Source organism: Xenopus tropicalis, chromosome 8 (assembly GCF_000004195.4).
Source record: "Xenopus tropicalis strain Nigerian chromosome 8, UCB_Xtro_10.0, whole genome shotgun sequence".
In the NCBI taxonomy this organism is placed as follows: domain Eukaryota; kingdom Metazoa; phylum Chordata; class Amphibia; order Anura; family Pipidae; genus Xenopus; species Xenopus tropicalis.
Genome location: NC_030684.2, coordinates 36,744,888 through 36,763,899, shown reverse-complemented (window position 1 = coordinate 36,763,899; position 19,012 = coordinate 36,744,888). Strand labels below are relative to the sequence as shown.

The 19,012-nt window shown below is 40.5% G+C and overlaps 1 protein-coding gene across 2 annotated transcripts in view; it reads left to right on the top strand.

Annotated features, from left to right (window-relative positions):
• The window catches only part of shroom4 (shroom family member 4), a 69,465-nt gene that overhangs the window by 30,511 nt on the left and 19,942 nt on the right, over positions 1-19,012 (top strand). For both annotated transcript variants that reach the window (XM_031890597.1, NM_001079276.1), the window contains 3 exon segments: positions 9,494-9,625; positions 12,015-15,024; positions 16,143-16,210. In XM_031890597.1, the coding sequence (XP_031746457.1) occupies positions 9,494-9,625; positions 12,015-15,024; positions 16,143-16,210 (3,210 nt within the window).

Genomic DNA, 19,012 nt, shown 5'->3' with positions numbered 1-19,012 from the left:
TAAGACATTTCCAACAGACCTTTTGTGCAGTACTAGGTCCCTTAAGCAAGTTAGGAGAAGGTTTCAGTCAGTCCACAGGCCTTATGTCTGACACCCCTGTGGCCTTGGAACTTAATAAAAATCAGGTCCATTCTGTTTTTTATTAAAAGGCAACCCTACCCTAGTCTGGGTGTATTATTTTTAAAGAGAACACATTTAGTTGGGTTTATTTAAATAAGGTGCACAAACCTTTAATATAAATGTATTTTTTTTAGGCATGCAACGAATCCAGGATTCGATACGTTATTCAGCCTTTTCCGATTTGCTGATTTGCTGCACGCAGTGATATTTAACCCTTTCGGGTCCTAATTAGCACGTGCTAATTAGGATTCAGATCTGGTTCAGTATTCGGCCAAATCCCTTACCATGGATTTGCGGGTTTGGTGCATCCCTAATTTTTGTTTCTTAATTTTTACAAAGAAAAACCTGATTCCATAGGTTAAAAGGAAACAATGATTGTGTCTCTCAAAACCATTTTCTGCCTCTCTCTGACTCCTGAACCTTTTCCAACCTTCTTAGGCTCCCAGAGTCATGCATCCCCTCCCTCACCTTGATTCATTTTGAAGAGATGCATTTTGGGACTTGAAGTCCCTCTGCTTTTCAGAGAGTTTGTGTACAACCCACTATCAAAAGCAGAGGAAGTTCTAGAATGCATCACTTCACAAAGGAACAAGTCGAGGGATTCTAAAGGTGGCCATACATGCACCAATAATATTGTACAAAATGAAGTTTCGTACAATATTCGGAGTGTGTATGGAGGGTGGATGGGGCGACCAGTGTCGGCAATACCCTAAGATATTGGTCGCCTCATCGATTGGACAGGATAGAACGTTTTTACTGGGCACCTTTGAAGGTGGGGATGGGGAGCTCCCGTGACAAATTGAATTCCTGGATCATTACTGCTATTAAGATGCTGAAACTTTAGGCTGGTGCAGAAAGTATAGTATATAAAATATGGCATTTTTAGCCCTATTAATTTTTAGGGTTTCATTCTCCTTTAAGTGTGTGTTCACATTTATGAGCGTGAAGGGAGATGTCTGAGTTCGCAATGAATTTAGAAGGTTCTCTTGCTTACTGTAATATACTGAGCCTGGATCCAGATTAAAGGTTCTCACACCCCCAAATATCTTAAACTCAGGCAGCTCCCGAATGACACATCCACTTGGCTTCTAAACATGTCTGATCTTTGGTGGCTCACACTTTTTTTTTTTTTTTAAATATTTTTCATGCAGAAGCTGGCACCTTGTACAGACAGATCAATACGTCAGCGATGAGTAGTATTATCAGAAAATATTGGCTTTGTCTTTTGAGATTTCAGTGACAAATCCTGCTGAAAAAGGGTGAATCTTGGCCGAATCCTAGATTCAGTGCACATAGTTATAAAACACCAACATATTCTGCAGCATTTGTACAATAATCTGCTTTAATTCAGAATGCACTAATTCCATGGTCTTAGCAATTAGCTGAATAATTAATCCTTCACAAAAGATTTGTCCTTATACTAAATCAAATTTAAGCACAATAGCCAGATACTGCATCATATGATCTTAAGGTCTCAACAAGCTTCAAATAAATTTTGTCGGCCCTGAATTGTATCTGTGAATACTTATTTAATTCTGGTACTTTATACTTGACTGAAAGAATCCACCAAACAACAGAATATCTTTAAGTGTAAAAAATAGGTTATTCAATAAGCACTGGGAAAACCTTGTTCCTTGTTAACCACAGGTCATGATAGTTTTTCCCACTTCTAGAAATATCCATATTTTTAGCACTACAGCTGTCAAAAAAACCCTACTGCAACTGTGCTTAAGGGCACTGTGTGCTCCCATATCAAAAACTGGGCTTCACAGTGACTTGATGTTTGTCTGTGGTACGAAAGAAAATATGACAGCCCCAGGGTATCCAGAGAGGACTCCTTGCTTCCCGTTTGTGGCAGTAGCTGCTGTTTCTTTACCTGCATTGCAGGTGTTCTGGTTTAAAAATGGAACTCGACTGAAGTGAGATGTACATTGACTAGAATATGCATGCCAGCCTGTAATGTAAACATTCAGTACCACTAGTCTGTATATATATGCACAAGTAAAGAAACGGAATAGAACGGCACTCACAGGAGATTTCACACCAAAAGCATCAAATGGTTTGTAGAAAAGTGAGGTTCTTTATTAGTCCGACGTTTCAGCTCCTACAGGAGCTTTCATAAGGGACAGCAGTGTATATGCTCAAGTATATATGTCTTAATACAAAGTGGGTTCTTGTATGTCTTATGAATAGAGATCAAGAAAAAAATGTCATCTGTATCCATAACAGAACAGCTCTGATGTGTTTTTCATGTGGCCTAACGGCTTATAACCATGAATATTTTAAAGGGAAAACCCAGAAAATAATATAAGCTATTTTCATTTATCTTATGGATTTTGGCTTTTTGAAGGAATGTCATGGCATAGGTGTTCCAGTTCTCTGCACCCTGGGGATGCACAATGAACATGCCTTGTGACCTGAAGTACTAGGAATGATAGGACAGTACTATAGAAACAAAAGATAAGAGAAGTAGGTACTGTGTGGGAAGTAGCAGGTGTGCAATGGTGCTTACTTTACTATTTTGACCAATGTTATACACTGTTCCATTGAATCCGTTTCACCAAACATGTTCCAATAAAGAGGCAGTTTTACTTCGCATCAAGTTTGAGTGGGCATATGTGGGTGAGTAGGTGGTTCAAAAAAGGTCTCCAAATTTGCCTCCTCTATTCGCTTTATAACTAATATTTATATGCCAAAAGGTTCCAGTCAGCTGTTAGGTCACTAGGGGTTATAAATTTATTAACACAATTAAGAAATTTGTCTATCGAGTTCAACCCTAAATTTCTGCTTTAGCTTCTATTACTCACCAAGATTTTCAGGAGAAGGGGAAAAAGGAATCTTTCCTGACTCCAAATTGGCAACTAGACAAATTTCTAGATGAACATGTTTTGATAAATCCTTATGTGTTTGGCTATTTATTATCTCTGACCTGCTGATTTTGGCTTCTGAAACAATGTAGGAGAAGCCAGGCGACACCTCTTCTGATAGAGTCCAGTGGCATGAAATGTGTTTGGAAGCTCAGGGTACTTCTGTCCTTTTGGTATGGTTAATTTCTTTTTTAATTTTGGCCAAATCTATGATTGTTTGTTTTGTGCACCAAATAAACGTTTCTTGTGTGAGACTGGCTTCTACTCGTATTACTATATTGTTTATTCAGGGTCTAGGGCAGTGTTCAAATGTGTATCAGGTGGCCTAAAGGTCCTTAAGACCGACTAGGTAGCTCAGTGCTGTCCAACTTCTGTAGCACCGAGGGCCAGAATTTTTCCGGCCTCCGTGGTGGAGGGCCGATAATGGAAGCTAGTTTTGACCACTCCCTTATTTAAAACCACACCCACTTGAAACCACACCCATGTTATCGCATGACCATAGCCATATTAATGGTGGTAGTACAGCAAAAACCTGTCATACTCTGCCTTTCCTACCCTGCCTGTTTTTGCCGTACTCTGCCTTCCCTACCCTGCCTGTGTGCGCCATACTCTGCCTTCCCTACCCTGCCTATGTGTGCAATACTCTGCCTTCCCTACCCTGCCTGTGTGTATGGCACACACAGGCAGCATAGGGCAGACAGAGTATGGCACACACAGGCAGCCTACAGTGACACAATGCTGCCACTGCTCCTACAGTCTGCACAATAACTATATATTAAAAAAAAATTTAATTGCAGTACCACCTCAGTATATTTCTTTTTATAGTGTGCAGGGTTTATTTTTGGGTTTCTACTGCTCCTACAGTCTGAGGTGTGAACAGGTGAACAATGTTGGGATTAAAAGATGTGAACAACACAGGAGATTACATATTTAAACAATACAGGGGGTTTACAGCCTGAATCTAAGGTGTTAACCATGTAGGGGGCCAGTACTGATACCATTTAAAGCTTACACAAAGGTAAGCCATCAAAGCAGCCAGACAGGTGTGGGGCAACACAGAGGGGGGTCGCGGGCCGCAAGTTGGACAGCACTGGGGTAGCTAATCTGCCAATGTATGGGCCCTCCAACAGGCCTCCCCAACCAATATCTGGGCAAAAATTGGCCAGACTTCAATCGAACAGGCTATATTTTCCATCTGATCGGGGACCACATCAGCTCATTCATGCAGTTCTCTCTCCTATACCCTTCATTACAATGCGATCATTTTAACCTAGGACCAAACGATCGCATTAGTACAATATCGCCCACCCAAGATTTGCTTGTTTGGCACCAAAGAAGCAAATTTTACCGTGTATGACCTCCTTATGTAGTAGTTATAGTTCATTGTTGTGATTGACATACCTGGAGGAGACGATAAAATCTGCACATGTATTGTGTAAGTCACTTTTGTACGATTGGTGTCTGGCAACTATTTCATGTTCAGAACATCTTCTGATTTGTTATTTTTAGGGCTTTATCATACAATTTCAGTCTGAATGTTAGTTTTAGATTGTTGCATTTAAAAGTACAACTGTTTGTAAAATCTGAATGTGTATGGCCGCCTTTACAATTTAGAGTGCCATCCTTTTTTAAAGTAAATGCATTTCTTGACAATTCTCTATGCCAAATTCTTCCATGTAATGAATATTCCTAGGGCTGGGTCAGTTTGTTTATCACTGTCTAAATGTACATTTGCTGAGGTATGATCAGCATAAAACCAACCCAACCAAACCCTCCCAAACACACACGTTACAGTAGCCTAAACTAAGCTGTGTGTGGGACCCTGTTCAGTTATTTTAAAACCTTAAAATTTACTGTTCAGTCAGCTGATGAAGAGCTGTCCAAAAGAGAAGTGCAAATGGCCAAAGTTCTTAGTTGGACCCATGGAAACTGTCCAATTGGTACAGTTTGCCAATAAACTTATGTGTACAAATTGCACACAGATTGTATGCAGAAGGGTGGTGGATTGGGGGTCATCTGGTTTGTGGTAAGCTTAAATTTGTAGACACATAATTACAATGTTTCTTTTTAGTTAATGAGCTTTTCCTTTTCTTGCTGGATATTTGATATACTATGATCAGATGCTTTGTTTTTATTAGGTCAATGCATACATTTTAGAAGTACAGATGTTGTCATCAATTTTATATTTGCATTGTTTTTAGAGCTTGCACATATTTCAGAGCATGTACCTCTCATATTCATTTGTAGTTCAACTACTTCATAGACAGTATCTTGCATTTACTAGCCTGTGTCCTGAGCCAAACTCCCATAATCCTCTAGGTGTGACAGTCACATGCATTGTTCCCTGGATTTCTGTCTCCTTCTTGCTCTCCCTATATAAATAAACACTGTATTGTTTGTTAGACCAACGCGCTTCCTGCCAGGCCGGCTAATTGCCCAGAGATTTCCTACACTGGTGTGGGGGGAGCTATGGAATGCGGCCCCTCGAAATAATATACATGGGGAGGGGAAATAAACAGACATAATGGCTTACATTCTTAGGTAGTCACGACAATCCCACAGAGAGGAGGAGGGGGGGAAACTGAACATGTTTATTGCATTTTTAGTGCAATCTTAATACACTGGGGCAACAACCGGGTATAAAAGGAGAACGCAGTCCATGTCTGTCTGTATGGTGACATAGCTAGGTTATGGCACATTCATTCTACTGAACAAGGGGAGTGTAACAAGTCTTGTGTTTTCCTTAAACACAGATTTGTCTTTAGGGGTCTGAGTGGAGGGGGCAACCCCAAGCTCCCCATTTTGTAAAATGACAAAATGCTATTGCACTCCACAGGTTTATCTTTTGTTTTGAGTAGAGGTTTCAACTTGTATAGCAACACAAGGTTTCCAGCTGTGGCATAGTGTGCACAGAAGGTGATATACCATCAGGGAAATAAGTGTAACTGAGAAATTGCATGTATAGAAAGGCAAGGTAGTGTCATTGGTATGTTATATTAGGTGCCAGGCTGCTGAATAGTATGGGTTCTAGAGACTGAATTATAAATAAAGGGGCCCCACAATTGGTATTTTGCCAGTGCTTGCACCTGTGGATGTGAATACTTTTGTCCCAAAGCCCAGTCCTGTTTTTGCTCTGGGGAACAGGTACAGTGCATGCCCACTCAGCCCTGTATCTGTACAGCAGCCCATACTATTCCCATGTCCTGGCGGGACCTATGGGCTGCTTGTCCTATTGCCCTTTAGGGCAGGGGGCACATGGGGAGATGAGTTGCTCGGTGCAGGCGACTAATCTTCCTGTGTGCCCATGCCCTTATGGCATAATGAGATCCCCAGACAGCCTGTGCATTGAGCAACCTGCAGCTTATTCATGATGATCTGCTCTTATCTCGCTCTCTCCTCCGTTTCCTCAGCCTTTCCTGAAAGGTTTAGGAATGTCGGGGAGGGGACCACTGGCAACGTCACAATGTATTTGGGGACACTCCTTCTCCCTCAGACACATCTTCAGCAGCCCCCCATGCTGTCCTGTACGTCTGCAGGGCACCTCTCTCCCTCTTGCTCTCCTCCCAGAAATCACTGGAAAAATTCTCTCATTTTCCTCTCATAAAACCATACTCTGGATTTGTGTCAGCGACAGATGGTGCTCCTTTTCCGCTCAGTAAATCTGAAATTGAAACAGTTAATTCCGTCTCCCTCTCCACCCCTACTTTTGCCTCTTTGGGCTGTTCTAATTTTATTCTACACTTGAGCATCTCACTACTGATTTCCAGTCCCAGGTAAGTGCTGCTGCTCTTCTCAGCCGTGCTGACCATTTCACTGGCAATCTGGTATTTATTTGCTCTGTATTACAAGCATCTTGGTGGCAGTGAAGGGGTTAATTATTTTAAGGCTGGGCATGGCGGGACAGCAAAGCTACAGTGGGCTCTTGTTGCCGGCTGCCAGTGTGGTAATTGTAAGCACTACAAATTTTTTCCTTGCCTTCTGGGTTCCAGTGCATGGTTATGGTGTGAAAATACCTGTGTGTGTGAGTGTGTGTTTGTATGTATGTATGTTATATATATATATATATATATATATAATTATTATATACTCAAAGTTATTCCTTTATTCCAACCTCAGTAGTGTTTCCAGCTTGCTTGCCTTGTCAGGGATGCTGAGAGTTGTAGTTATTACACGTTATTTCTTGCCACTTGTTTAAACTAAAATATATACATAACCCACTTAGTTTGGAAGCTCTACAGAAAGAGACCTCATTTTTTTTTTACGCTTAGCACATAATTTTTATATTATATTATTGTATTGACCTGTAGTATTAATGTATTCTTCCAGTGATGCTATATAAATACAAATATACATGCATAAGCCTAGACAACTGGTGGAGGATGCTGGGAGTTATTAAAGTTATTGCTTGAAGACATATGTTTTTTTCTTGTGCACTTCTACAAATTTAATCTGCAGTAACATTTTCTAACTTAAGTTCCCTTTTGTAATTAGTATATTCTGGTTTTTAGCCCTTTGAATGAGAAAGTGGCAAAATATATTATTATGTTGTAGAGCAGGGGTCCCCAACCTTTCCTACTTGTGAGCCAGTCAAATGTAATAGGACTTGGGGAGCAACACAAGCATCATAAAAGTTAATGGAGGTGCCAAATAAGGGCTAAGATTGGCTATTAGGCAGCCTCTATGCACACTATCAGCTTACAGGAGCTTTATTTGGTAGTAAATCTTGTTTTTATTCAACCAAAACTTGCCCCCAAGTCAGGAATTCAAAAATAACTACAGGTATGGGATCCCTTATCCGGAAACCCATTATCCAGAAAGCTCCGAATTACGGAAAGTCTGTCTCCCATAGACTCCATTTTAATTAAATAATACAGAATTTTAAAACTGATTTCCTTTTTCTCTGTAATAATAAAACAGTACCTTGTAATTGATCCCAACTAAGATATAAACAATCCTTATTGGATGCAAACAATCCTATTGGGTTTAATTCATGTTTTATTGATTTTTAGTAGACTTAAGGGATGGAGTTTCAAATTACAGAAAGACCCCTTATCCGGAATACCCTTGGTCCCGAGCATTCTGGATAATGGGTCCTATACCTGTACCTGGTTTGGGGGCACTGAGAGAGCAACATCCAAGGGGTTGGTGAGCAACATGTTGCTCTGGAACCATTGGTTGGGGGGGTCTGTGTTGTAGAGTATATTAAAGCTAGTAGTGGTTGACTTTTTCTTCTGCCTTTTCTTTTCTACCTATAATGTAACTTGCTCTCAGGAGCCATGCCAGTTACAAAGTGGTAGATGGTAGGGAATTTTTATTAATCTTTCTGTTCAGCCTCCAGTCATTCAAGCCACTGTCTGGTTGCTAATGACCATAGCGACCAGCGCAACCAGCTAGCAGTAAATGGGGGTAAAGAAAAGTGTAATGTTAGCAATTTTTGCATGTGTTTAATAGAAGTTTTGTAATATGTTTTTTTTGGGACTGATACTTATATTCCTAAAATTGTTTTCCAAATGTGGATGTTATAACTTACCAAATGCAACAAAGCTAAAATATTCTACCTTCAAGCATATAACATGTCCTTTACATTATTTTGATAGTAATGATTATTTTATTAACATGGAAGAAAGGGGGGAAAAGGGATAGGAAGAAGGCTGTGTATTTTTTTTTTTTATGCTCAGTCATCTCCGCTTTATCTGGCTTGTGACCAAATATTCCTGATATATACATCCATGTGTTCAGTAAATGTAAACTTACTAGGCACTGTTGATATTATTTAGGCCTGTACTATTTCATATTCTTTCAAGCTCCCTAGTGCAACACAGGAGTTTGGGCTGCCATTTGGGATCATTTAGAAATCACAATAGTATCCCCCAGACATACAGTAGGGCCCATTGGGCTTCTATTGGTACTGGGACACAGTACCACTGCAGATGCTTCAATCAAGATAAAGAACAACATCTGCAGGACAGTGTTAAACATGTTAACTTAAGAGAGTGTTAGCTTAGTGGTATCTAGTTTACATATGGAGAAAAAATTGCAATATAAAATAACAACTCAAACATGGCAAAGTTGTCAAACAAGCAGGTCTGTGCCAAATTGGGCTGATCCAATCGTTGGCTCTACGATTATCTACTGGGGCCTTCAGGGACCTCTTTGTTAAGGACCTCTATGCCAATGTGCTTCTTATCTGGTGGGATTTTCAAACCTGTCAGATTTATATCTGGTTGACTTGGTTGGCCCCATACAAGGGCAGATAAGTTGCCAACTTGGGCTGAAGGGAACAAATCGTGTATGGCCACCCTTAGCTGCTGTCGTGGAAAGTCCCAAAGTATGGTAATAGCCTGCGAAGAGACATGCAGTAATTGTCAGCAGTGGTGTTCTCCTTTACTCTCAAAGTATTTAGGGCATAGTGTTCCTTTAAATTATATTGAAAAGTTCTATTAATAGTATTTGATTTTTTGTATGAATACATTCCCGTTTACTTCATCATTTTTTATGTTTATCAGGAGGAACCTTTCAGTCATCAGACCCCACTCATGGCACCTTGCAAAGCTAACCGAAGTCCACCCGGACGTGGCCAGTATGCAGTACCCCACAGATGCCTTCAGCTTGTCTTGGCACTCAGGCTGTGAAAACAGGTGAGATAATGTTGGGACTGATCTTGTACTTCATTATTTTTTTTGTGATACAGATATGGAATCCTTTGTCCAGAAACCTGTTTTCCAGAAAACTCAGAATTTCGTGAAGGCCATCTCCATAGACTCCATTTTAGAAAAATAGTTTTACTTTTTAAAAATGATTTTATTTTTGTTCTGTAATATTAAAACAGTACCTTGTACTTCATCCCAACTAATATTTAATTAATCCTTATTGGATGTAAAACACATCTATTTGAATTTAATGTTTAATTAATTTTTTAGTAGACCTAAAGTATGGAGATTATTATTGAGAAAATTATTGAAAGACTTCTTATCCAAAATACCCCAGGTTCCTAGCGTTCGATACCTGTATATTGATAAATATTATAACATACATTCTTTCAGACATTGACATAGCGGTGAAACTTCTCTGGAAAAAACAATTTGGACGGGCCCAGCATGCACAGGAACCTCTGCCTGCCCACTAGCATCCCCTACTCCCCACCAGCTTGTGCCTCTGCTCCCCTACTTTCAGCTCCCGTAGGACCCCCACCACCCCATGATTGCAGGGTCTGCTTCCTCTGTAGTTTTGCCCTTTATCATTAGAGAGCTTTTTTAATGCTGTTTCACATATGGTTACATTTTAATGAACCTATGTTGTTCTAAAAAAAAAAAGTGTATTGTGCTCAGTCCTATGTATGTTCAAATGTACCATTTTCTGTTGCCCAAGTATTTCTATAAATGGGGATATTTTGCCCTAAAGGAATAAGCAAAGTTCTAGAGGGTTGTTAGGAAATTCTTTAACCAAGAAGCTATTCCCTGCAGTATTAATGTGGGAAGCTCGGGAGTAATGTAAGGAAGTGCTAATTTCCTGAAATGTTAGTGCTTAGAAAAAAAATATGACCAAATAAAGATGTGAAAAGCCAATGCTAAAGGGGTCATAAAGTATTTTTAAACAACTTCTATTACATAACACATGATAAATAATATATATCACATTTTAAAATGATTCTTACCTTTAAAAATTACATTTTTTATTTGATCTCTCCCTTGATCCTCTCCCATCTTTGTTAGTCTGTGAGCAGTGGCTGTGCCCTAATAGTCATTTGTCATAGTAGAATGTAAGTTCCCGATCGGTGCTATACCCTTAAATGAGGAAAAACATGATTAAGTTCCCTGTCAGGTTTGCCAATGCGCTGGCTGCCCACTCATAAGATGGAGATTTAATGGCATTCTCTAAAACAGAGTGTTGGCTGTCCTGAATAGTCTGGGAGAGCATCCAGCAGAAGTCAGATAGCTGGCATGGTTTCATAGACGTTTTAATTTAAGTAGCACTACAGATAACTTTTTCGGGCTCTGGCACACGGGGAGATTAGTCGCCCGCGACAAAACTCCCTGTTTGCGGGCGACTAATCTCCCCGAGTTGCCATCACCTGCCATCCCACCGGCGAAAATGTAAGTCGCCAGTGGGATGGCACACGCGGCGGCGCGATTTTGGCAAATCGCCGAAGTTTGTCGCGGGCGACTAATCTTCCCGTGTGCCAGAGCCCTTAAGGCACATTACTTCTATTCCTATAAGCCACAAGCCAGTTGTGTATGTAGGTGCAACATGCAGCTTGAGCCCTGTAGGTAAAATCTCTTCAAAGCAGGTGTTAATTCCAAGGCTCCTTTTGGCACTCAACACAAGTATAAAGGATGCTGTATGTATGTGTATATATGTATGTGTGTGTGTGTGTGTGTGTGTGTGTGTGTGTGTGTGTGTGTGTGTGTGTGTGTGTGTGTGTGTGTGTATATATATATATATATATATATATATATATATGTGTTTTTAAAAAGGCCTTCCTTATAAGTTGATTCACTTATTACTGTGGCCTATGCCACAACTATTGCATTTCCCACTAATAGAGAAGGGCCTGTAGATGAAGAAGACTATTTAACCGCTATGGTTCTTCCTGAAAAAATCAAACAGCCCAATGTGATAAATCTTTTTCTGTAAAATCGCTTGCAATTTTAAATTGTAACAAATTGCTGTAGTTTCTAAACTGCAGTATTGTTTTTACTAGCCAAGGCATAAGATCATGCCCTGTACACGTGGCATTTGTCGGTTTGTGAGCTTGGTAATATATGCCCTCTGCCTCTGATTTTCTATGAATATTCTTTTGGAAATGTTTAGTAACTTTTTTGGACATGCCCTACTGTTATTAAAACTATATAATAAAAGTAATGGTGTTATAATTCAGCACTTCTAACTATAAAATAGTCAGCAAATTACAAGAAATCTGTTGACAATGAACTCGGTTCTTTATTTTTATAGTTTGAAGTTAGTAGGCAGCATTTAACTTGGCAAATTTGTATAGTTTGTTTAAAAATGTTTTTCTTTCTCTTTCAGTGAGCTCCCTATGCAGTGGAATCCTCTTTCCCGACACTGCAGCACAGACAAAAGCAGTTCTATTGGTAGCATGGAAAGTCTAGACCAACCAGGACACAATTACTATGAGGGTACACTGTCGCCTATTGACCCCAGCATGTACCAGAACAAAAGGGACTCTGCTTACAGCTCCTTTTCAGCTAGCTCCAATGCCTCAGATTACACCTTATCTGCAAGGGCAGAGGAATCATCTCAGATGGATTGTGTAGCCGACTCTTCCAAACCATGTGATGGACGATATCTTCACACTGGGCAGGGTGCCATAGAAATTCAACAAGAGACTTCTTCCCTCAGCCCATCGGAGCACCAGCAGAGACCTTCTTCTTTTCCTTTTGATGCCAACCATCTGAGTTTTATCAAATCTCCACCCCAGCCACCTATTCGGAGGGACAGTTTAAGGGCTTCTAAAAATCAGATTTGTCATGGTGAGAGAAGGAGGGCTTCAGCTCCAGGGGATTCTCTACAGATATCAGGAATGTGGTCCTCTGAGAACCAGCAGCACAAAAACTCTGATACTTCACAGTGCAAGTGTGGCATTGAATTTTGCACTGTACATTTAAAAAATGGTTTATCGTCTGACCAATATTATATGCTAAGCTCTCAGACCGATGGGGGCAACCAAAGCACTGACCAGCTTGCACTGAGTGACAGGGAGATGCCAAGCTGTTGCACTGAAATGCAGTCCAGGTGGCCAAGGGATGGTAGAAATATTAAACAGACCATCAATAAGGAAATGGAGAATTCATCATACCATTCAGCTCAAACTGTCAAGACTGTCAAAGATTCTCTTTCCAAGCATCCCTCCTGTCTTCATATGAAGTCATCCAGTCTTCCTCAATCTGAACAAGAAGAAGTAAGTGTTCAGACAAAGTTTCACAGGAAAGAGTGGAGAAATACTCTGTTACAAGAAAACTTTCAGTGCCAAACAAGTGAGTGCAATGGAATCTCTAGCCAAGAGCTCAAGTGCAATATTAACAGGGATTCTGAAATCTACCAAGTGGACACACTAACAGATACGGGTGATTTTAGCCAACTCTCAGGGAAAAATAAAGAACAGTCACAGCACATTACTACCTTGGAGAGATCAGTTAGTGAGCCTAATGAAGTAAGAGAATCATTTCCAGTCTTATTGCCTAAACACTCTGTAGGAGGTATGAGATCATCATGTAGTTCAGAAACACTGCTAGAAGAGAGCCATGAGCAGGAAGAAAGTCAGGGTCCAACAAAAAAGCCTGGATCATCACGGCATCGGTCTGCTCAGATGCGAAGGAGGAGCGATCGGTTTGCAACCAACCTAAGAAACGAAATACAAAGACGTAAAGCACAGTTGCAGAAGAACAAGGGGTCTTCTGTGCTGCTTTGTGGGGAAGAGCCTGTTGAGGAGAGAGAAGAACCAACAGAGTCTCAGTCACCACCCCGACCTATGCCTCCACCCCCACCTCCTAAAAACAAGTCACGACTGTTGGAACTCAAGAGAGCAAATGCAGAACAGTTTCATAAGGGTACAGACCACCAACATCTGGAGCAAAATAAGCAAAGCCTCCCCTCGAACAGGGATACTGATAAAGATAACCAAAAGACAGAGGAGAACTCCTTGAATGCAGTGGAGAATGTTACCAGAGCAAATGACAAGTCATTGATCTCCAAAAGCAGGTTACAGAATGAGTCTAATAAATCATTTGTTTATGATCCCAGGCAGAAGGACCATCAAAGAGTATCGTCCGAGTTAAATAATGAAAGTACAATGCCTTCAGCTGAAAACTGCAGGGAGGAATGGAGAACAAGAGAACCTGATTTTCAAAGGCAACATTCCAAGTGCTTGGAACAGAGAGAACCTGAATTAGGAAATGTTGCGGAGTCTTCTGCCACCACTGTAAGGTGGAATGAAGTGTCTAGGGCTTCGCCGAACCCCGATGTAAAGGTTTCCCATGAAATGTGGAGAGCAAGCTCATCTCTAAGCATTAATAGTGTGGGGTCACAAACTGAAAATTTCAGAGGAATTGGCGTTGAAAGCCACAGCCACTACAGTGGACATAAATCTTTGGATGCAGATGCAAGTTTCAATGGCCTTCTGTCTAGCAAAGAACAACTCTATTCAGATGGCTCATCTAACGATGACTGGAGGATAAGTTGCCTGGATAATGAAGAGCCAATGCAAAGGGGTCGGGAAATGATGTTTTCAGAACCAGGAAGGTCAAGTGACCATACATCTCTCTTTGCAGCACAGTGGAGGTCTCGTCATTCCTCTTCAGATTTTGAAGACCCTCATGTTCAGCAGATGCCCAATGGTGGCAGATGGAAGTGGTCTCCAGAACACAAGCTTTTGCCTCATCCACAGCTTTCAAAGGGAAGTCCCCCAGATGTTAGTGTTGTGCATGCTGAGGGTGCCAGTCTTCCCAATAGGGTAGCTTCAGAGGAAAATGTTTTGATGCCCTTTGCTGACAGAAGAAGGTTCTTTGAAAACAGCAGCAAAGTCCACAATGTTTCCCACATTCCTTTACAAATCAAATCAAACAAAAATAATTACTGTCTCAGTTTCCCAGACCCACCTCTTTCTCAGAAGGTTGTATCAGCTTTAAGAAGACATTCAGTTGACCATACCTACCATCCATCCTCTCCCAACAGACAGGATAGTGCCTTACCTTATTCTGACTATTGTGTTAATCACACCGTGGATCCTTTGCTTTGCTGCAGTCAAGGAGGACATGCTGCTGAATATATTCACCATCCTACGGGGTATGGATGCAGAGTTCATGAGAGTTGTCACTGCTGCTCAAGTGACGTTTGCCCTGCATTGGTTAAAAGGAATATGCCTATGAGTCATCTAAGTTGCCACTTTCTCCACCACCATCATCACCATCACCAGTGGTCCCGGTGTGGAGATTACTTATGCCCTGCACAACATAGCACATTGGAGGAGGGTACCTCTTTGCACGGAGATCCTTGGCACTTACAGAAACCTGTGTTACAGGTGAGAACTTATAATGCTGTACTTTATAATAACCTCTTATTATTTGTATGAATATATTGATTGGCTTTATCCTCACCCAGAGAAAGTCAGTACACTCTGAAAATCAACTTTGGGTTAACAGCACCAAATAAACTGTTGAATTATATCCTTATATTTGTAACTTGGTGATATTAGAGAGGAACATATTATCAGAATATTTCTGATATTTATGATGCTTCTTTTCCATGATGATAAATTAACCTGACACCTGAACTAACCTTAGTATCACTGCCAGTACATGACGTGTAGAGTCACATTATGTGAACAAAGTGTAAGGTCATGCCTGTGGTCTGCATAAGGGCTCCCAGCAGATGTAAACAGATGTCATGCTTTTGTTCCGCAGTTTAGTGCAAGTGTCAAAGCTATTAATAATATCTATCTGCCATGACTTTTAATGGAGCATCAACCCCTTTCAATTATTAAATTCTCTACCACATATCTGGTGAGGAAAAAGTCATAAGCTTTATTTCCCCTATGTGAATATATAACTAACAGACAAATAATTAGGTGTATATTTCTATTTTTGATGTTGAAGAGTTTGAGGTAAAATGTATTCTGTGTTGCCTTATCAAACACCGTTGGATTTATAAACTATGTATATTTGTCATGTAATAACAATCATAAGCAAACCGCACCTTGGCTTTCAGTGCAATGGGCCTTAGATGCCACTTATATAAACATCTCCGCCTTGGTTCTGTGGCATCTCCCTGGTCCCATTTTCTAGCAGCGGTTAGGTTTGGGCACTCTTCAAAGAGCAGTCGTTTGACTGGTAGCTAAGCCAGTTGAACAAGTTTGCTGGTGGGAAAGAGGGGCAGGCAAACAATGCATGTTGTATAGCTTCGCTCCAGTTGTTGGCTTACCCTGTGATACTTAATCATTTCTCTGTCAGATCTCATGCATTGCCTTTCCAGTTGTATTAAGCAGGGATAATTCACCAGAGGAATGCAGACACTTTGACCCACTTAAAAGTTTGTAATTCCAAAAGGGTCCATAAAGAACTGCTATTGACTTTTTGTTTAGGCTGAATCTTAATTTGTTATTTTTTTCTTTCCCCCTGCCTTTTGGAATTTTGGATACAGGAAGTACCACTCAAAGAATGGACCCAACAGCTGAAAATCCCAAACAGGAAATGCAGTCAGTCTGGGAGGTGAGATGTGTTTTTTTTTTTTTTATTTAATGTGAGAGCTGAAAAGCATAAACCGGGGTTATTTATTTAACCTCTACACTCCCTTATACAGTGAATGCAGAACACAGTAGGATCTGGCTTCCTTCAATATAATACCATGCTTATTGTAAGTTATAATGAAATAGAAAAGTACTAGAAGTCACTTGGGAGTTTTACATTTCAAATTAGGGAGTAAGTTATCTCTGTAATCCTTATGGGCTCCCCCTATCTTCATTTTAAGCACGGAGAGCTATTTAAGATAAGGCCGGTACAGTTAAAGTAAACCTTTAAGAATTGTGGGCACACTTTCCATATAGTACTTAGGGGCAATCTGTAATGACTTCGGGTTAGAATACGTGACAAAGAAAGATCTCCCATTTCCTCTGGCTGTCTGGGAATGCCCGTCCTAGAGTGTCCTGTTGCTTCCGAAAAAGGTCTGCTCTTTGTAGTTCTAAGGAAGTGATTTCAGACCCGATCCCCTTTTAGCAATGAGATCTTTACAAAAACTAAAACCATAAAAGGAAAACTAATCAGGTTTTTTATGTACTTGTTTTGTTTGCGTCAAGTTCAAGATTGTTTCTTTCCTTACATTCTGTTTTATGTATTGGGTGTTATCATTTGGCATAGAGCCTGGTAGGCTTGTTCGCTCTGTAGATTCACACAGTCTGGCTCCTTTGCTCTTTATATTGGTGAGAAGGTCACTCACAGCATCTGAGTTAGATAAGCTCAGCTATTCATCAGATGGTTCTGTAATGGCAGTGACGTTCAGCTAAAACAACATGTAAATGTTGCAGATAAGGCTCTGTATTCAAACAAATGCTATATTTAAACTTGAGCAATTTAAATGGGATAATTAAAAAAATATATAATAATACACATAAATAGTCCCCTGTCCTGGGGATAATATATTTTTTTAAAAGCCATTTTTCAGCTGTACGACTGCCTGAACTTCCAAGCCTGACCCTTTGTGGTGAGTCAGTCTGCTGATCTTGTGTAAATGAGAATGCAGACAGCAATTACCGCTAATAGCTGCAACAAATATTGCATTTTTTAAAGCAAAAAGTGTCTGGACATCAGGTACTTGTCACGATAGTAATAAAGTGGGTCTGGCGTAAACTTGTCTGGATAGCTTTTAAATTAGACACGTTGACAGGAACAGTCCCTTCACTTTTATTGAGAAATGTATTATGTGCCCCTTTTTAAGAAGATCAAAAATCTAAAATGCTAGTACATGCCTATTCAAAAATTTTTCTAAAAAACATGCTTAAAAAAATTTACTATTACTATTTTCTACCTGCACCACCCTGGGGGCATATGCAGTTGGCAGGTTGTTCAGATTTAGCTGTACTCGGAGATGGCAAGCTGGCAAGGGTTAATGTGAGGTTGGACGCTGGTGCTTCATTTCTGGCGTGTCTGGTGCTGTCACTGGAAGTAATGTCATTTTGTCCGCCACAAGTCATGTCTATGTGCATACGCAGATGCTCTTCTGAAGCTGCTGAATACTCACTCTCATTGCCTAACTCACTCTCCTCTGATAGGGATGCTGCAGGCATGGCTCCTCCCTGTTTGTGTCATTACTCCACCCCTTACATATTGGAACCACCCCTCACAGTCCTGCTCACGCCCTGGCTGGTAATGTATTGCCAAAATATGGCAACCCTAGTGTGACCAGATCACTTGAAAATTCAGGGACACACCTAATAAATGCATGTTGCAGGGCAGCACTTATTGCATTCATATTTAATTGAAATCAGTGCAGCCCTTCTAGCTTGGATTTTCTAGACCTGCACCTGAATTTTGAAGTTATCTGGTCACCCTAGGCAACCCTAGTTGACAAGCCTGTGTACTATTCATGCACCCATCTAAAATCTTTGCAAGGGGTAACTGGACCAGGGTAAATAGGTAGTGATTTAAGTTACTAAGGGCACAAAAAATGTTTACACCTAAGTGTTTTAGGCTTTTATTGTACATAAAGAGGCTTCTATAATAAACTTCTCAATTTGAGAGACTTCTCAATACACCCCTTTACTTATTTACCCATTTTGTAATAAGATCTCTGCTGTCTATGTAATAAATATCCTATAACATCCCATCCTGTAACATCCCCTGTATTAGGCAGGCACAGGATAATTTAGCTGAAGTTACAAGAAAGGCCAAGGGCTTGTATTCATGGCTCACTTGTCTAAAAGTGCTGTCTTACATAAAAAAGGGCATTGACTCAAGGGATGAAAACATAATTTTGCCTCTTTAGGTGGTAAGGCCTCACCTTGAGTATACAGTGCAGTTTTGGGCTCCAGTCCAGAAGGATATTAATGAGCTGGAAAGAGTGCAAAGACATGAAACTAAACTGATAAAAGGCATCTCCCATGCCTTTTAAAATATGAACGTTGACTGTCAAGGCTGGGGTTGTTTTTTAAATAAAAAGGTCACCACACCAGAGGGCTCTCCATTAGGCCAGAGGAACGGAGCCTCCATTTGAAGCAGTGTAGGGGTTTTTTTCAAGGTGAGGGCAGTGAGGTTGGGGAATGCCCTTCCAAGTGATGTTGTGATGGCAGATTCTGTTAATGCCTTTTAAGAGGGGCTTGGATGATTTCTTGAACAAACATAGTATCCATGGTATATATGGTTTATATATGTGAGTGGATAGATAGGTCAGTGTGGGTCTGTATGTGAGTGGATAGATAGGTCAGTGTGGGTCTGTATGTGAGTGGATAGATAGGTCAGTGTGGGTCTGTATGTGAGCGGATAGATAGGTAAGTATGGGTCTGTATGTGAGCGGATAGA